The sequence below is a fragment of the Sardina pilchardus genome, chromosome 1 (genome assembly GCF_963854185.1).
Source record: "Sardina pilchardus chromosome 1, fSarPil1.1, whole genome shotgun sequence".
NCBI lineage: Eukaryota > Metazoa > Chordata > Actinopteri > Clupeiformes > Clupeidae > Sardina > Sardina pilchardus.
Window position 1 is genome coordinate 25,380,880 of NC_084994.1, and position 19,479 is coordinate 25,400,358.

General features: G+C 42.1%; 2 protein-coding genes across 4 annotated transcripts in view; both read left to right on the forward strand.

Annotated features, from left to right (window-relative positions):
- The window catches only part of LOC134086159 (NLR family CARD domain-containing protein 3-like), a 10,178-nt gene extending 3,619 nt beyond the window's left edge, over window positions 1-6,559 (forward strand). For both annotated transcript variants that reach the window (XM_062540006.1, XM_062540007.1), the window contains 8 exons: window positions 1-1,125; window positions 1,572-1,742; window positions 2,055-2,144; window positions 3,234-3,404; window positions 3,536-3,709; window positions 3,901-4,074; window positions 4,496-4,542; window positions 5,027-6,559. The exon at window positions 1-1,125 is cut by the window's left edge and continues 676 nt beyond it. In XM_062540006.1, coding sequence (XP_062395990.1) covers window positions 1-1,125; window positions 1,572-1,742; window positions 2,055-2,144; window positions 3,234-3,404; window positions 3,536-3,709; window positions 3,901-4,074; window positions 4,496-4,542; window positions 5,027-5,565 — 2,491 coding nt within the window. In that variant the 3' untranslated portion in view covers window positions 5,566-6,559. The remainder of the gene's footprint in view (window positions 1,126-1,571; window positions 1,743-2,054; window positions 2,145-3,233; window positions 3,405-3,535; window positions 3,710-3,900; window positions 4,075-4,495; window positions 4,543-5,026) is intronic.
- Window positions 6,560-6,722: 163 nt separating this feature from the next.
- On the forward strand, window positions 6,723-19,479 carry LOC134086544 (uncharacterized). Of its 2 annotated transcripts, XM_062540036.1 has the most exons (9): window positions 6,723-6,913; window positions 7,135-7,308; window positions 7,709-7,870; window positions 8,802-9,108; window positions 15,009-15,091; window positions 16,545-16,656; window positions 17,820-17,947; window positions 18,206-18,395; window positions 18,562-19,479. In XM_062540036.1, the coding sequence occupies exons 1-9, from the start codon at window positions 6,905-6,907 to the stop codon at window positions 18,726-18,728; spliced, it is 1,332 nt and encodes a 443-aa protein (XP_062396020.1). In that variant the 5' UTR covers window positions 6,723-6,904; the 3' UTR covers window positions 18,729-19,479. The 2 variants fall into 2 exon arrangements, with proteins under 2 accessions (XP_062396020.1, XP_062396021.1); XM_062540037.1 differs by lacking the exons at window positions 15,009-15,091; window positions 16,545-16,656; window positions 17,820-17,947; window positions 18,206-18,395; window positions 18,562-19,479 and adding exons at window positions 11,310-11,438; window positions 12,160-12,285; window positions 13,535-14,335.

The window sequence follows — 19,479 nt, forward strand, 5'->3', positions numbered from 1 at the left end:
AGCAGCCAGTCAGATCCCTTCTCAATGCATTAGTCAGGTGACAGAAGTACGAGGGTTCAATGACCCACAGAAGGAAGAGTACTTCAGGAAGAGGATCAGTGACCAGAATCAAGCCAACAGAATCATCTCGCACATTAAGGCATCCAGGAGTCTTCACATTATGTGCCACATGCCAGTCTTCTGTTGGATCTCAGCCACTGTCCTTCAGCAGATACTGGAACAAGATGATGGGAAGGAAGCCCCTAAAACTCTGACTGAGATGTTCATACACTTCCTGCTCATCCAGACCACCAGGAAGAACCAGAAGTATCAAGAGGAAAGTGAGACAGATAGACAGAAGCTCCTGGAATCTCATAAGGGTGTCATATTGAAACTGGCGGAGCTTGCTTACAAGCATCTAGAGAATGGCAATCTCATGTTCTATGAGGAAGACCTAAGAGAGTGTGGTATTGATGTCAGTGAAGCGTCAATGTTCTCTGGCATGTGCACTGAGATCTTTAGGGAAGAATGTGTGTTTCACCAGAAGAATGTCTACTGCTTTGTGCATCTGAGCATCCAGGAGTTTCTTGCTGCTCTTCATTTGTTTGCCTCCTACTTGAGTAAGAACATGGAGGTCTTGAAACCATTTCTTAGTAGAAGGTCCAGGTCTTTGCCCAATGTACCCCTAGATGAGCTGCTGAAGAATGCAGTGAACAAAGCACTGGAAAGCAAGAATGGACACCTTGATTTGTTTGTTCGTTTCCTTCATGGCATTTGTCTGGAGTCAAATCAGAGACTTTTACTTGGCCTCTTGAGCCACACACACAACAGCCCAGAGAGTGTGAGGAAAACAATCAAGAACCTGAAGTTGATGCAGAGACCAAATATCTCACCCGAGAGGTGGATCAATCTATTCCACTGCTTGGTGGAAATGCACGACTCCTCTGTTCATGATGAAATCCAGGCTTTCCTGAAGGCAGAGAAAGGTGCTGTGAAACAGCTCTCACTGGTTCACTGTTCAGCCTTGGCTCATGTGCTTCTGATGTCTGATGAGGTGCTGGATGAGTTTGACCTGAACAAATACAAAACCTCTCCAGAACGTGCCAAGAGACTGCTTCCAGCCATGAGATGTTGCAGAAAGGCTCTGTGAGTTAATTTTTATCATGAAAAATGTCTGCTGAATTATCGTAAGTGTAGTCCTGTTGTCATAGAGGTAACTTTCTACGTACAACTTTATACTTAACAGGTTGCATGCTATACTGTAGATTTAATGTAGACCTAAAGCTACAGTGCTGTTTTAGGCTACTTACAGGAGTTCACTGCTCTCTTTGCACAGACTCTGTACGAGTTATGTTTATAGTTTGCTAGCGTTGGTTCACTAGATAGCACCAAGATTCAAAGAATTCAGAACTTGAAGTTAAACTTAAATTGGTGCTTTAAATTATTACTAAGTCGTTCCAGAAGTGTAGCTATCAAATATTTCTTGTAAATTACGGTATTAAATGCAGACATCTACTAAAGTCCTATGAAGACTTTAAGAGCTCTGGGACACATTTTATCGTTTTTTTTGTCTTCTCTTCCCTCTCTTATAGACTTTCTGGCTGTAAGCTAACAGAGACGTCTTGTGAGATTGTGGCCTCGGTTCTGCAGTATGCAGACTCCTCCTTAAGAGAGCTGGACCTGAGTCAAAATGACCTGCAGACGTCAGGAGAAAAGCTGCTGTCTGCTCTACAGAGTCCAAACTGCTGTCTGGAGACTCTTAGGTCAGTAATATTGCAAACAGCTGACACACACATGTTGTCAGCAGTAAACTGTGTTAATCATACTAACAATCTAATTTCACAATGTATTATGCTCATTTATAGCCCTTACATTTACATATCCTAAAATACATACCATCATTTTAAGAAAATACAAGTGATGATGAGGCTAAGCAATAATTTATTTGTATGTTTCTTTTGCTTTGTTCATAACATAACATCTCATAATTTGCTTGTTTTCTTGTAATACAATTTGTCCTATTATTTGTCTTATACTATTTTAAACGGTGTATTCTTACCTCTCACTCTATGCAGACTTGTCGGTTGTAAGCTCACAGAGGACACTGGAGCTCATCTTCTCACTGCCGGACTCAGTAGCCCTAACTGTAAACTGCAGACTTTAAGGTTTGTGCTCGACTTTCTTATGACGTTTGTGTTGGACATGCTCTTCTGTCTTGTACCTCATTGTGGTCCACATCTTACTGGAACTGTGTGCTTGTCTCGGCTGGTAATCAAGGAAGTCAAGGAGAGATCCTGAACTGTGTGATTTCAAGGAGACATGGTTTTCAATTATGCACTTATGCAGCCTCCTGCAGATTGGCTATAGTGTGTTCCAGTGGGTGATTTGAGGAACCCTCCTGCAGACTGGCTATAGTGTGTTCCAGTGGGTGATTTGAGGAACCCTGGACCTGCAGACTGGCTATAGTGTGTTCCAGTGTGTGATTTGAGGAACCCTGGACCTGCAGACTGGCTATAGTGTGTTCCAGTGTGTGGTTTGAGGAACCCTGGACCTGCGCCCTGGCTATAGTGTGTTCCAGTGTGTGATTTGAGGAACCCTGGACCTGCAGACTGGCTATAGTGTGTTCCAGTGTGTGATTTGAGGAACCCTGGACCTGCAGACTGGCTATAGTGTGTTCCAGTGTGTGGTTTGAGGAACCCTCCTGCAGACTGGCTATAGTGTGTTCCAGTGTGTGATTTGAGGAACCCTGGACCTGCAGACTGGCTATAGTGTGTTCCAGTGTGTGATTTGAGGAACCCTGGACCTGCAGATTGGCTATAGTGTGTTCCAGTGTGTGATTTGAGGAACCCTGGACCTGCAGACTGGCTACAGTATAGTGTGTTCCAGTGTGTGGTTTGAGGAACCCTCCTGCAGATTGGCTATAGTGTGTTCCAGTGGGTGATTTGAGGAACCCTGGACCTGCAGACTGGCTATAGTGTGTTCCAGTGTGTGATTTGAGGAACCCTCCTGCAGATTGGCTATAGTGTGATCCTGATCCAGTGTGTGATTTGAGGAACCCTGGACCAGTTCTACCAAGGAATGACCCTTGACCCTTCTTTGTTTATCATGTTTATTTTGTTCTAATCCTACAATCTGCTTCTTCTCTTGTCCTATAATTTATCCAATTAGGTGTCCTGTAACATTTTTAACAGTGTACTATTTGTTTATATTCATGCCATATTTTGTTCTGTCTCTTGCCCTCTCACTCTATGAAGCCTTGCTGGCTCTAAGCTCACAGATAAATCCTGTAAAGTTGCTGCCCCTGCTGTGCAGTCCGCAATCTCCCTAAAGGAACTGGACCTGAGTCACAATGACCTGCACGAGTTTGGATTTCAATGTCTCACTGCAGGACTTAGTAGCCCCAACTGTATGCTGACAAGTTTAAGGTTTGTGTGCACACATATTGTGGCATTGTTGGCTGCCTGTATACGATTTGGAATTAACTTGGTTAATTAGCTCATTAGCCCTGAAAATGTCCAGTGTTCAAAGACTGACCTTCCACTCTCTTTTGAAACAGGCTCAATCTGTGCCACCTCTCTAAATCAAGCTGTGAAATTATGGCATCCGTGCTGCAAAGTGCACCTTCCCATCTGAGAGAACTGGACATGAGTGACAATGACCTGCATGATGAAGGAGTGGAGCTGCTCTGTGTGGGACTAAGAGATCCACAGTGCAAGTTGGAGACACTGAGGTCAGTAATAAGGAGTGTAATAACATAGTACTTGATCCACTGTAATGCCAGTGTGCCTGTGGAAACGTTTGCACATGATTGATAAATTGTTGGGGATTTTCAGTCATACTGGCTGAATGTGCAAATGGATAGTTTACCTTCAATACAATCTCCTCCATTTATAATTAGGAAAAAAACATCTCTTGTTTCAGACTTTCTGGTTGTCTCATCACACACGAGGGCTGTTCTCTCTTGTCCTCTGCCCTCAAATCAAACCCCTCCTACCTGAAACAGCTGGATCTGAGCTACAATCAGCCAGGAGACTCGGGTGTCAGAGAGCTCACAGACAGACGGGATGATCCCAACTGTAATCTACAGATTTTGAGGTGAGTGTATCACATCTTCAGCTACCACTCGGTGATCCAGCTGGACAACAGACGGCCCGGATCCTTCTAGAACTGAGGGACTCGTCAAATCCATGCCCCGGTCAGAACAGGTCGCAAATAGAGGGTGGAGCAGGCTGTTGACCGGGCCATCAGTATAGGCTGAAACACTGAGATTGTCGGCAGGACACAATTTGGAGGAACTGGGATGGATTCGAGTCTGTGTCGCTTTGGATATACACACACTAACACAATAAATCCCAGTCACTTGTCACTTTACTTTCACTTCTTTCCTGAGAAATATCCTGCCTGATAAGTTGATATACAGACTCTGATATACAGTACAGTACAGAAGTATTCTCTCAGTTCACACAGTACTCAGTTTTGTGTCAATTCTGTATTTTCTTCTCTTATCCCTCCTAAGGTGTGACCATGGAGGAGAGTGCAGGATTAAACCAGGACTGAGAAAATGTGAGTTATTTTAATTTTCCTGAAATTCAGGCGATTTTCCACACAAATCTCTGAGGTCACTGAGTACTGTGCGTTTGTCACATTTCTGACTGCTACACTCATTTCATCGTCCTTGACTACGGTACGCCACTTCTGATTGGTGGGCATGCGTCCTGTGAGAGGGGCACAGGAATTCTGATTGCTGAGCTTCATAATCGGTTGAGGGCTGTGCCTCTTGTGCACAAATTAAAGAGAAAATTGGAATACTCAACTGAATCAATTTATTGACCCTCAAAAATCATATCGAAAATCGTATTTGCAAAATCTGTCAGAAAAATCGCAATGAGATATTTTCCCCGAATTGTGCAGCTCTAGTGTGTGTGTGTGTGTGTGTGTGTGTGTGTGTGTGTGTGTGTGTGTGTGCATGTGCGTGTGCGTGTGTGTCCTTTCCTACCCCATGTTCTGATGAGGATGTTGTCTCCTCTCTCCTCTCTCTTCTCTGCAGATGCCTGTGAACTCACACTGGACCCAAACACAGCACACAGAATTCTCTCTCTCTCTGAGGGGAACAGAGAGGTGACATATGTGAGGGAGGAGCAGCCGTATCCTGACCACCCAGAGAGATTTGACTACTGTTATCAGGTGCTGTGTAGAGAGGGTCTGTCTGGATGCTCCTACTGGGAGGCTGAGTGGAGAGGTGATGGGGCCGAAGTAGCAGTGGCCTATAAGAGCATCCAGAGAAAAGGGAAGGGTGATGACTGTGGGTTTGGACATAATGACAAGTCCTGGAGACTGAGATACTCTGGTAACAGTTACTCTGCCTGGCACAATAATAATAAGATTGCCATACCTGACCCCTCCTCCCACTCCAGCAGAGTAGGAGTGTACCTGAACTGGCCAGCAGACATTCTGTCCTTCTACAGTGTTTCCTCTGACACACTCACCCACCTGCACACGTTCCACTCCACATTTAGTGAACCCCTCTACCCTGGATTTAGGTTTGGATATTATGACTCCTCAGTGTCCCTGTGCCAGATCACATGACCTCCTAATCCTGCAGGAGAGGAGAGCCACACACTCCTGTTTCTCTCTGTCTCTCTGTCTCTCTCTGTCTCTCTCTCTCTCTCTCTCTTTCTCTCTCACTGTGTGTTTCTTGTCTTGTCACGGCTATAGCATCATCTTTCCTCTGTTGTCCTTTCTCCATTTCACACACACACACACACACACACACACACACACACACACACACACACTAACACACACACACACACACACACACACACACACACACACACACACACACACACACACACTTACTTAAAGGTGCTATGTGGTATTTTTTTTTTTTTTAAATATCCAAAAATGTCCTCAAAATAGCAACAGAATGTGAGGAAACCATCTTGACTTTATGTTAAAAACACACTTTCTCTGTGCTATTGGAATGCACATATGCATGCCTGCAGAGAACCTTTTTCGACTGAATACATGTGACGAGTTCATTCATTACCCAATTTCTCTAACCTAAATGTCATATGCAGCTCAACATCCTGAAACCCGTTAAGATTACTTTATTATGTCCCAAGGGAAATTTGTTGTGGACAAACAGGCTGCTACATCACTTATAACTTAACACCAGTTGCAGTGGAGTTCCATTTAATAAACAGCCATTCCTTTCATAACACAATGTGTGCCTTCTCTGAACTAAAAAAAAGTTAGTGTGGTTGTGCATCAATTATGGGAACCATTGATAGCCTTTTGATCTTTTTGTTTCCCCTTCCATTCAAAGACGTACTGTATGTTAGTGCCACATATAGGGCACTACTGTATGTTGACATACTGCTCTCTAGTGGTGATATAGCCTACAGCTTTTCTGTTACCAGAAAATAACTTCATAAAAAAAAAGTGGATAGTGAAGTGAGTATAATGTTGCATCTATGGAGACAGAACATGGTTTAGCACAATGGAGGTTTTGAGTTCAGTGCAATAGGACCCACTTTCATCCAATTGAGACTGTTGACGTTCATCAATCATGTGGCACTGTGGGACATTATTATGGCTTGTAAAATAAATAGTTCAAACACCAGATTTGGAATCCTCTTTGTTTTGGTTTTATTCTAATATGTAGGCTAGTGAGTCGCTGGATATTTATTTAGTTATTATTATTATTATTATTAAATGGCTGTGTTTTTTCCCCAAAGAAACACTAAATGAACTTTTATTTTGAAAAACGGAATCAGTCTCCACTCTTATTTTGAAGCAAAATATAAATCGCGGCCATATTGAAAAAATATTCTCTGGCTACACAGGAAGCTGCATTCCCTGACAGAATTTGATACAGAATCAACCGACAACAACAACAACAATACAGCAAAACGTAGTCATTATGGCGCCCGTAAGTAAACGTTTCTATTTTGATTGAACAGTTAGGCTATAATGCCCCTGTGTAGTTGTCTGAACTGACTGCTGTAGTCCTTTTCCTTACCATAATGTAACGTTGACTCGCGTGCATGCATGCAAGAGAGAGAGAGTAGGCTAAGTTACAGTTTACGAACAAACCGAGACTGAGACCTCTGCTTTGATACATGCACTTTTTTTTCTTGTTTGTGCTTATAGAGTGACGTTGACTATGCCCTGCAAACGCTGATGTCGAAAATAAAAGAGAGAGAGCTGGAGTCACAGCGGGCGCTGAGCGAACACGATGTGGCAAACAGACTCTTGAAACTGCAGCTTCAGGAACTGCAGAACAAGCTGAATGAGAAGGAGAACCAGTTGGTGGACGCCAATGAGGTACGCTCATAAGGACTAAAGTACCTTCACTTCGTGGATGCTTGTTGTTTCGAAATTATTATGTGAGAATTATGTAGTAGATTTACTGCAAGGAGACGATTCCTTGCATGAAGTGGTTATCTTTCTGGATGTGCGTGATGGGGTTTAGGCTGCTATTTCTATTGAGTGATGACTTTTACATTTGATATTAGAAACTGTGAATATATTTTCTAATCTATTTTAGGTTATGCAGGCTAGTCTTAAGTTTGTTCATGTTTTTGCAGCAGTTATTCCTTTTTGGAAACTCGGATGGCATGTGAGCAAGATGATTCATCGGTAGTCTGTCTATGCCCCTGCAGGTGTCTATGAGCAATGTCAATTGTCATTTATTTGTGTTTGCTTGCGTTTGTGTCCTTTGCAGACGATCCGTGCCCTGCGGAGTGTGACGCAGATCATCACCGGTCTGCAGGACGAGATCAAGGCCCTGCGCACACAGCTGCGGACGTCCCACGCTCACAAACATCGACTAGTCGCCACACCCAACAAGAAGCCAGCAACCCGCTCCTCTTTAAACGCAACTCAGGTCCAGAGCCTACCAGTGTCCTCCCAGACAATCAGAATTCAGACACCGGGGGTGCCTCTCATTCGTCTTTTATACATCCTCCCTTCCTTCCAGGGGTGTCACTAGGAATTAAGGTTTACTGGGGCACTGTGTCGTTTGTGTACATGTAAGACATTGACAGCAGCACTTTGTACTGGGGCACAAATTATTTTTACTGGGGCACGTGCCCCAGTAAAACATGCCTAGTGACGCCCCTGCTACCTTCCTTGGTCCTCGTCCTCACTGATCTACATAAAGAATGATGGGGCGGCAACAATGGGATAGTCTATCCAGTGCTAGTTATAGATCAGTGAGAACAAGCCTGCAGGGCAGAGCATCGAGGATCGAGGAGACATGTTGAGAGGCACTTTCCCTTTTGTTATGGAAATTGCATGTGTTTATATAGTTTTGCAAATATGGAAGCATATTATACAAATACCTGTAATAATTGACCTGCAATGCCCCTCATATATCATAATTGCTCACCAGCTGAACAGGGGCTGATCATCATCAAATGCAGACTGAACAACTACTTGATCTTTTAGTCCTAGTTTCCAACCGCAACCAATGAACTGTGAAGAACACTGTGGCTTGAGTGATTTTCATTTTCCCATAGTCAGGTTTAAATGTGAATTCACACCATGTTCCTTTAAGGGCTGTGTGTTCTCCTATTCAACGAGATCGCCTGATCTTGTTGGTCCGAAATAGCTGCCCGGACACGCATCAGAGACGCTTCTCGTATGAATGCTCACATGAAATGCTACGCGTTAGCCACGGAACAGATACGCAATTGCTACACTGCTGGGCTGAATCGGCCATTCGTTTTTAAACTGTAAACTATATTGCACGTTGTTGAGATCATTCTTTCATTGCTCTTTCCCTTTCCCTTTATATCCCTTGTTCTCTCTCATAGGCACCTGATAACATGTCCTGTCACGCCCCTCACCCCACTGAAACTGGGCCCACGTGTTCGGACTACATTTCCCAGAGTTCCACGCAGGAGCGCACCCTTCTGAAACTCATCTCTGACTGTGGAAGGACAACCGACGTGGCTGTTGCGGGGGTCAAGCAGGAGGAGCAGGAAGGGGAAATGGACGAAGGGGAAGCCGGAGGACTCGAGGGGCGGGGCCCTGAGGAGGGGCGGGGCCCTGAGGAGGCGGTGAAGGTGGAGATGGAGAACAACAGCCAATGGGACGGAGCCTTTGAATACAGCCATGCAGGTAAGTGGACCACAAGAATGAAAGAGACGCTCTCTATTCGGTTTTTAAGTGATGATGTAATAATGGGATAATAAATATCTTTCCGGGTCCAACGGCTTTCAGACTCGCATGTAATTCTCCATAGACGGTAAAATAAACTAGTATTTTCCGCTGTTCTGACTAGCCTTTAAGAAAATTGTCATCTTATACTGACTTGTTGCCTCAATCTAATCAAATCCTATTTTGCGTGGAAGCCTGGACGTTACCCATTAATATATCATCTGGCTGCACAGCGAAGTGATTACTTTGTTAAAGTTTAGCGATTTTGTTTTAAAACCGCTATAACGCAGGTGGTGATGACAAAGTTTACAAGTCGCAAAAACCGTCTGGTTGCGCTAATAAATGTCTTTTCACAAAATAGTTGTTGGGCCCGTAACGTCGGACTTAAAAACCGAACAGTGCATGTATTTGTGGCTTTAAGTCACTGGTGTATGTTCAAATTTGATGTGTGAAGCTTTTTAGGAGCGACTTTCATTCATTATAAGAAGTCAGTGTTTACTGAAAACACTGTTGTTTTTGCTCACACAGTGCGAGTCACTCTGTAACACTGAAAGCAAATCAGCCGAATTCCTAATCGCAGCTAGGGAACAGTGATCTGAGCTTTTCGTCAGATGATCTAGTCTAGCTATCACCATACTAAGCTCAATCTTTTAAGATTGAACATTAGGGCCCCAGCTGTGGCACAACTGGCTGGGGCACCTGCACCGTACGCCCGGCAACCTGGGTTCGATTCCCGCCCAGTGGTCCTTTCCGGATCCTACCCTTGCTCTCTCTCCCATTCACTTCCTGTCGATTCTCCACTGTCTCTTATCATTAAAGGCATAAAAAGTCCCAAAAAAATATACTTAAAAAAAAAAAAAAAAAAAAAAAAAAAGATTGAACATTAGTATGGGGAGTCTGCGCTTTATTTCTACTGCACGAGAGGCGGGCTCTCTCTGAGGAGCCCGGGACTATCGAACTCTATTTGCATCGTTCAAATCATGACTCCGTACGCTTGGATAGTCCTTCAACCAATCAGACCAACGATCCGGTGCATCTTTTGGATAAGCTAGTTTGTGATTGGAGCCAAAGGTTCTGGCAGGGAACAGAGGAGATAGATGTGCAGGTTTCCAGCCTGAGCTGCCGGGCGATATCCAAATTCGCCGGCAGGTCAGACAGGGTTCACCCAGCCTACAGATGATCTTGAGATGAATTGAAAATACATGGTTAAAGTACAAATCATCAAATTAGCCCATGAAACAAGCACTTTTTTGTTTAAAAAATCGATACCGTTGTACATTGTAATTAAAATGGCTGGAAGTGGTCATTGGGGTCCAAGCATATTCCTCAATGGGAGCAAGCTGTAGATCTTTTAAAAGTATATTGGGTTTTTTTTGTACTTTTTGCCTTCATTTCGATAGGACAGTGAAGATTGACAGAAAGTGAGTGGGAGAGAAAGAGATGGGGAGGGTGTCCGATGAACAGGACTGGACATAAAAGCAGTAACCAGGAACGTGTGAAGACTCTGGGCTTGGGGCATTTGTCATGGCAAGTCATGAGAAGTCAGTGTTAGACCCGTGTGCAGCGCCACCACAAGTGATAGAAGCAGATCACAGGGAGATTGTAGTCGTGTCATTTATGTGTGTGATGTCGACCTTCTTCCACTCAATAACCACACTATCTCCGAGAGTCCAGCCCGGAAGCGTGTTCAAGTGCTGAGGAAGAAGGTGGGTTTACATACATGGTGTCCATGTGCAGACGAAAACATCCAAACCCACCGTCACTTAGCTAAAACTGAAACATTTTTTGGGGGGAAAAGGAAGTGAAAACTGAATGTATGATTTAAATCGTAGAATTTATTTAGTCCTGATATTTCTGTTTTTTTTTTTCTTTTCTGAACAGTCAGTGAGCATAACTAGTCACTTCTTTAGTAACTTATCCACAATAGGACAAGGAAAAAGCAAAAAAGCATAATAGTGCCCCTTTAAACCAATTAAGCTTTAAAAATTCCAGTGAGGGACACTTTGTTTGTGTTTAAGTGAATCATTTTAAATGTCATATTGTTAACTGTCAGTTAATCAAAAGCAATCAGAAGCTACAATGTATCTACAATTCACTTGGGTCATTCAACCATTTTCCGATAATCTTCACAGCTGCACATTTCTCCTTTTGATCTGATCTAGAGGAGGCCCAGACTGTCCACAGTGCCAAACAAACGGTTGAGATTCTGAAGGGGAAGATCCTGAATCTAGAGGGGAAAGTGGAGTCTTTGACCGAAGAGAGAAATTTCCTTCGTGAAGGACTGGAGGGCGGTAAGTTCCCAGCCACATGATAAAGCGCAGAGGTGTAAAAGTCCGGCTTCAGAGAGTAAAAAGTCCGGAAACACTTTATTTGTCTGGGCACATAAGACAGACATGACCCATATCATGCACATTAGTGACACTGCCATATTTTAGTTCCAATCATTCTTTTATTCAGTTGATTCTTTAGCACAATTCTAAAGCCCGGCGCCCACCGGACACTTACGCGGTGCGCCGCGACAATAAACAAATGGGAACTCCATTGTTTTTGGAAACGTCTGCCGCGCAGCAGCCGGTGAAATCATATGTGTTAAGCCAACAGGTAGAACCAATACATGGCAGGACCTTTACTTTCTGAAGCCTGACTTTGCAAATCTGATGAAGTGCATGTCTGTTAAATTGATTATGTTTCTAATCCAAGAATTGTATACATTTCTGTTTTCATTTAGTCGTTTACAGTTTTGATGCCAGACATTTTTTTTTTTTTTAAGTATATTTTTTGGGGGCTTTTTATGCCTTTAATGACAGAGACAGTGGAGAGTGACAGGAAGTGAATGGGAGAGAGAGTAGGGGTGGGATCCAGAAAGGACCACGGGGCGGGAATCCAACCCGGATCGCCGGGGTTGCCAACCATTTATTATTATTTTTATTATTATTGAGCATAGCCCAGTAGATATATTTGAGTTGTATTTTGCTTGTTTGTTTATTTGTTGTTGTTCTTTTTTTGTGACAGCCCTAAAATTGAAAGCTGATGTTGGTGAAACATCACACAACACCGTCTCCGATATGTCTTCAGACTCGGCTGGAGAAACATCAGAGTTTGAGCCCTTGCCAAAGAAAAAGAAGAAGGACAGAAGAGGTAATAAAACACGTTGTGTACAGTAGTTTGCATTTATTCACTTAGAGGACACTTTCCAAAACAACTTACAAATTAGTACAAACCTTTAAGCTACATTGGAATGCAATATGTAGGTTCTGAGACATCAGAGAGTTTGTTTGATTAACTTAAGCTATAGATTTATAGTGTGCTTAAATAATACCACATTACCTAATCCAAACATGTATCCTGTTTGAATAATTTATTTGAAGTAATAATGATGGGTGTCCGTCTAAAGCTAGGAAACATTATCTACAGTTGCACCGTAATTTAACTGAGTAGACACATGAGCACAAAATGATTTAGTCTGCTTGTTCAGAACAACAATGGCAGACACACACACACACACAGAGAGAGAGAGAGAGAGAGAGAGAGAGAGAGAGAAAGCCGTGATTGACTAAATTATTTAGTCTGCTTGTTCAAAACAACAATGGCAGAAGTGGAGTTGGGCACCTAAACCCAGTTCCAGCGGACCGAATGACAAGGCTGAGATATGATCAGTGCGTCATATCTACCCTCGGGTGTTCCGCCATCAGAAGTCCATAGAGTCTTATGCGTGAACTCAATGCTATTATGTAGTGTGTGGGCTGATCCGCTTATGTTTGTGCTTAGGATATTACAGTAATTTCTTGTCTTTTAGCTGTATGGGGTATACGCCGCAGGACAGTGTTATGTTAAGTTAAAAGAAGAAAAAAAAACATAATACCTTATTTACTGTCCCCATACTGTATATTAACCTCATCCCTGAAGAAATGGAGCAAAATCAGTATATAAGCTGTGTGGCTAGTACCATATTTTCCGGACTATAAGTCGCACTTTTTTTCATAGTTTGGCTGGCCCTGCGACTTAAAGGCAGGTGCGACTTATATATGGCATTTTCCTCTTCATGAGGCATTTTTTGACTGGTGCGACTTATACTCCGGTGCGATTTATACTCCGGAAAATACGGTAGTTGGGAAATTACGGTACTCCTGATATGAAATAAGTAGGTCTTCTGCCTCGTTTTTAAGTTGGATTTAGTTATACTTCCCACTTGAAATTAAGACACTCGTGTGTCTGTCAGTGGTCGGAAAATGCCACACATTCTGGCTCCAAGTGAAAAACGTTTATTAGTTAATGATGTTTTGGCCTATAGAGCATTCATCAGATCATACCTCAGTGTGCGTTTGTCGTATAATCTTTCCACATTTGTGGATGCGCACACATGCTCACTATCTGCGTTTCATTTCAGTTAGAACTCCCGAAGACTCCATCTTGAGATACAACAAGGTCCTCAAGCTCGTTAAGGGCGGCTACACGAAGACAGACGCCTACACGAGGATGAAGGTGGACCGGAACACCATCGTCAGCCAGGCGCCGATTGCGGAGCTGGCAGCGGTCAACCCGGAGCTGTTCGGCGTCATGAGGGCGGCGTACAGGAGAGGGGACAGCCTGCAGAGGTTTGCGTCCCTGTGCATGGCCCAGTGTGGGGTGGAGCCCAACGCCAGCCTCATCACCGTTATGAAAGAATCCAACCACCTGCTAGATATCGGGAAGATTAGAGGACAATGAGGCCCTAAATGTTAACGTGTGCGTGTGTGTGTGTGTGTGTGTGTGTGTGTGTGTGTGTGAGTGAGTGAGTGAGAGAGGGTGTGTGTGTGTGTGTGTGAGAGGGTGTACATGTATATATATATTTTTTTGTCCCCTATTGTGATTTTTTTTTTTTATACTCTCTTTTTTTCACCATGTCTGTATACATCACTGGATTTATATAGAAGAGCTCTGTGGGTTTGCCTGTTGACAGCTGCTATGAAATCAGTTTTCCATGTAGAATTTTGTTCACCATGTTATAGTAGGATTTCTGCTGGTCTTATAAAGTCTAACATGTAATAATATTCATTTCAGGCCGTAAAAAGACCAGATATTGCATACTAGATCTTTATATTTAGTTGTTTAGTCCTCAATATGTAATTTTTTTTATTATGTATTCTGTGTGTTGTAGATCCAGGTGTTAGTATGCTGCAATAAAACTACAACTACTATTTTGAAAGCCGCTCTGGGACTCTTACATACTTTTTCGTATTTCACGTAGGTCTTAGATTTAATACAGGTCTTAATAATGCTCTTTAAAAGATCTTGAAATGTGTTCAATTGAAAAGATGCAGAAACCCTGTACAGGATCGATATGAAAATGATGGTTAAAGTAATTTCAAAACTCAAACACAGTTTACAATGATTTATTTAATCATTGTAAACTGTGTTTGAGTTTTGAAATTACTTTTTAATAAAAAAAAAACCCTTAATGGTGAGTCATCACATATTAAAGTTATTTTTGATTTATAAGTTGAAAGTATGATTAGTGGTTAATTTTATTATTTATTTGTATGGTTTTGAATAATTAGAATATGATAACTTGTTATTATCTATGACCTATATGAAGTCATGGCCATTTAATGTATAATAATCTTCAGAACTGTGATGTAGCCAACCTGGAGATCTAATAAATTGGCGTTAATCATTCGAGTAGACCAATATATAAATGAAAGCAGTTGATTACTCATTGCATGCAATTCTGTATGATTGTCAGATGAAGAGTTGAACGCTGTGTAGCACCGTATTCTTGGGTGTGAAAAAAAAATGTGTGTTTTGCACACATGGAAATCCATATAGTTTTTTATTATTAGTTAGCAGTGACATCCATCTCGTACTGTATGTATGTTTTTCAGAGTCCGCTGCAGTACAGAGTGCAATCAAATCTCGGAAAAGGCTACTGATGGAGACTCCTCTATACAGCCACTCAGCAAGTGTGGTAAGCGTTTTCTTTCATTTCATCTATTCCCGGTAGCCTGGCGAGCGCCTACCACTTCTCAAATGAGACGTGATCTGGCAACCAGACGTTCATTTTCTCGTATTTGAAAAAAATGCCCAGATCCGTTCATTGGGCGCCACGGATGTCTATCAAATGCGTCTCTGCATAGCTCATCATGGTCTTGCTTTCTCCCCTGTTCTGTGATTGGCCACCAACATCAGGCGAAGATGGAGGCGTTAGTTTCCAGACTGCCTAAGCAGTGTGAAAGAAATCACCGCGCAAGGCCGTATGGGAACACCCAGGCTATATTCCCAGTGCAAATGGAGGATATAAATCTCATATAATAAAACAAATATCGGATAATCATGTATGTTTACAGTGCAGCCTTTTATTCTTTCTTCCCATGTTCGTGTCTGAAAAGGGTTCTTCTTCGCAGAGAGTCTGGCCTAGCTCCATTGACAAACGTTTGAATTCATTGGAGTTCGATCGCTAACGTTTAGTAATGACGTATGATAACCACGGGTAACCACTATGATAACGACAGGCTTGAAACTTAAATGTAACCGCTCTTGGGAACGCCCTCTGTTCGCTGATTGGGCGGAGATGCACTTGCCGGAGTAAGGCTGGGATAATACTTGTTGTTAGACCAAGCGTAAGCGTATGCGCCCGTGTGCGACCTGCTGTGTCCTGTGTACAGACTCGCTGCAGCATTATGCACCCAACTGGAGGTCTTCACTAGGGGGAGACTATAGTAACATCAGATGTGGATGTGGCCATGTGCCATTGTTTACTCTCATGATTGCCCCCAGCTTCGATGTCGATAATGCATCTTGCAGTCACCTTTTTTTGGAGTGATCGCCCCCTACTTTCTTATCAGTATTGCATCTCGCGGACGCGTCATGTTCGCTTGCGACGACGTGCACGACCAACGCACCAAACAACCGCAAAATACGCCAGGCAGCCATGATACGAACACGAACGCGCTGTCTGCAGCAAGTCTAAACCTGCCTTAAGCGGAAGTATGTAGGCAGGGGGGTGCCAGGCTAGTTTAGTACTCCAGGAGTAGGCAAAGCCACTGCCTCCAACATGTATCTGTATCTGTCTCGCACAAAATGAGTGTCATTTTGTATTTAACAGTGAATTACACTACTCACAGAAAAAGTTAGGGATATCTGGCATTCGGGTGAGATGTACAGTATATGTTTCAGTACAGCAAGTGCTGAAACATTGAACTGTTGGACATGCACATTCAAGGTCAAAAGGTCAAAAGGTCACGTTAAGTTCACCGGTAAAGGTTATAGTGGATTTTATGTTAATTTTGAAATGTCACCCCAAAGCCAAATATCCTTGACTTTTTGTGAGCAGTGTATGCTTTACAATGGCCTCTGTGATTCCACTGCAGTAGAAAATATTGGGTTCTACGTGCAAAAAAAATATTTTGTTTTGTTTCCAGACCCTGATAGATCCAGTCAGCGATAGAAGTGAAGACGAGAGTGAAGAGATCGTGATGCTGCCACCGAGTAAAAAAGCTACGCTAAACGATGATATTGTCACAGCTTTCAAAGGTGTGAAACCGCATGTTGGTTTGTTTGGGAGGTGTGTTGTTTTGTAACAGTATGAGCTATGAAGTCATCAAAGATACTGTAGCGGTTGGCATTTTGATCAAGTCTGTTTGTATGTGTATATATATATGTGTGTATATGTATGTATGTATGTGTGTGTGTGTGTAGGCCTATGTATGTACAGTATGTACATGTATACGTAGTCGTATACTATGTTCATAGTGGAATGCTGAGCTCTCGCTTACCGTAATTTCCCGACTATTAGCCACGACTTACATGTTGATTTTGCTAAATTTCTTCAGCTATGAGGTTAATACGCAGGGACAGTTAATATGGTTTTGTTTCTTTTAACTTGCATAAACTCGCTTATACACAATGCGGCTAATACTCAGGAAATTACTGTAAATAGCGGAGTCAAACTGAAATTGATTTAAAGTAACACAACGAAAGGGCATGGTACAGTACTATCTGTACATAGTGCAATCAAAGGGCAGAACTATCCCTTTCAGAATTGATCATTTAATATCACTAGCAAAACCCAGAATGCTAGATTGTGCTTCTTGCCCGTCATTTAAATGAGTGTTTTCAGGAATCTGTTTTGACTGCTATGGCGGAATCTGATTGGACTGCTATGACGGAATATGATTTGCACTGCTTTTACCATCTGAAGAGTGTAACCATTTAAACTAACTTAGCCAAAATATTAGCTTGATATAACTAAGTTATCCAGAGAAAAACATTTTAGCAATCACTATTCACAGAAAGTTTGAAGTCTTTAGCTTGAACACTTTTTGAGATAATGACATCTGAACTTTGCTGCAGATTTAGATAAGGGCACAAATGTGCCAAAAATCAGAAGGGGGGTACCATGTTCAAAAATGTTTTTCTCTGGATGTATTAGGTAATACATTAGGTAAGTGAGGTATGAATATTAAAGCTAATATTTAAGCTAATATTTTGACTTAGTTTAAATGGTTACTCTTTAGGTGGTCAAATTTTGAAGCAAATCCGAGATGGTCAAGCAGAAGGCATTTGTTGAATTGAGGTGGAATGACCCATTTCTGTGGTCTGTGGTGTACTGGGACATTGATGAATATTTGCGGGATACTTCAAGCTTGAGCGGCCGCCCTTAAAACAACTAATTTGCTACTCATTTGCCTTTGCAGAGTGGCCCAGTTTTGTGAAGACACTGAAAGACCTGGTCACAGCCATGAAGATACCGTCAGCCTCACCCGTGTTACCACTGGACACATCTTTTAGCGAACCCCCAGCCTCCACTCCTACAAGAGAAATGGTGAAATATGTCCGTCCATACTAGTGTTTAAAGTCGAGCGATAATTTTACTTCACCTTTACTCTTCACTCTTTAATGTTCATGTTCCTTTAATTTCAACCTTGGGGATCAATAAAGTATCTATCTATCTTTCTATCTATCTTTCTATCTATATATCTATCTATCTATCTATCTATCTATCTATCTATCTATCTATCTATCTATCTACTGTATTTGTATTAATGTTATTTCTTGTGCTGTGTATGTAATGTTCCCTTAGGTCCAGCTGCCTGGAGGTCTGTCTATCCCAAAGAGAATGTATGACCGTCTGTCTCGGTCGAAAATGAGCCTTTTCGCGCAGGAGTTGGCGGTGGTTATATTTGGAAGAGACACCTTAGCAAAGTGTAGTCTGACGGGACGAAAAACCAACAAAAGCCCTCTGGACCCCACTAAAGTGAATGCCATTATTGGTATGTGGAGTGTGTGTACAACCAGACTACAGGGTTCATTTGTAACACAGACGCTAGTCAGATAAGAGACATCTTTATTTAATTGTTGTTTTGTTTGTTTGCTTGCTTGATTGTTTGCTTGTTTGTTTGCTTGTTTGTTTTATTTTTGTTTGTTTAACACTTACAGATGCTGTTATTGGACACTTTCCGGGAACCTCGCCATCCGAGATCAGAGCTGTCCTCCGTCGGAAATGTAACAACGAAAGCTTTGCCTTGAAAGGCCAAAGTCTAGACATGGGAGTGAGGCCCGGCCGATGTAGGATTTTTTCAACTGATACTGATTATGATATTTGAGGATGGGGGATGATGACGCTGATCGGAAGGGACCAGGCTGTTATAAAAAAAAAAAAACTTAAAAAAAAAAAAAATGTTAGCTGGTGTAGGCTACCAAAAAGGTTTCAGTATTGTTTTTGCAGTATTTAACATAAAGTGTTTTTGATGGAAACCTTTTGTTTAAAATTGAAAGTTTTGAAAAAAAAAGGGAAGGGGAGGAATGCACACCCTAGAGTAGTCACACGTTGATCACTGTGTTTTTAATTAAGACAGACGTTTGTAGCCTTTGTAATCTTGATTGGCTGTTTGCCGAGAAGTCGGCCTTTTATAAATATGTTAAGAGATCAGAGTGTGCGGCTGCTCTCTCTTTAATTTGAAAAGTTGACCTTTTTCAACATGTCTGTTAGGTCTTTTGACGTGTTACAAGACACATTATGAGTGAAATAAACAGTTACAGTAAATGCTGGGGCGTTCAGATGTGTCATTGGCTAATTGATGTCCAACTATTATGAAAAAAAAACATAGCCCAATCTTGGAGAGGAGTTTCCCTACTCATTTTACCTAAGACATATGCACATCTAGCATTACTGTCTGGATGACACTTTTGGAAACAACGTAATGTGAACATGAAACATTTTGAATACACAAAGGAAAATTACTGTTTTTAAAACGGTTAGTTCTCGTGTAGATGAGGCCTCATTTTACCAGGCACATTTCATTTGTTAAGTTGTGTAAGTTGTAAAGTAAAGTAAAGTTGTAAAGTATTGCTTTG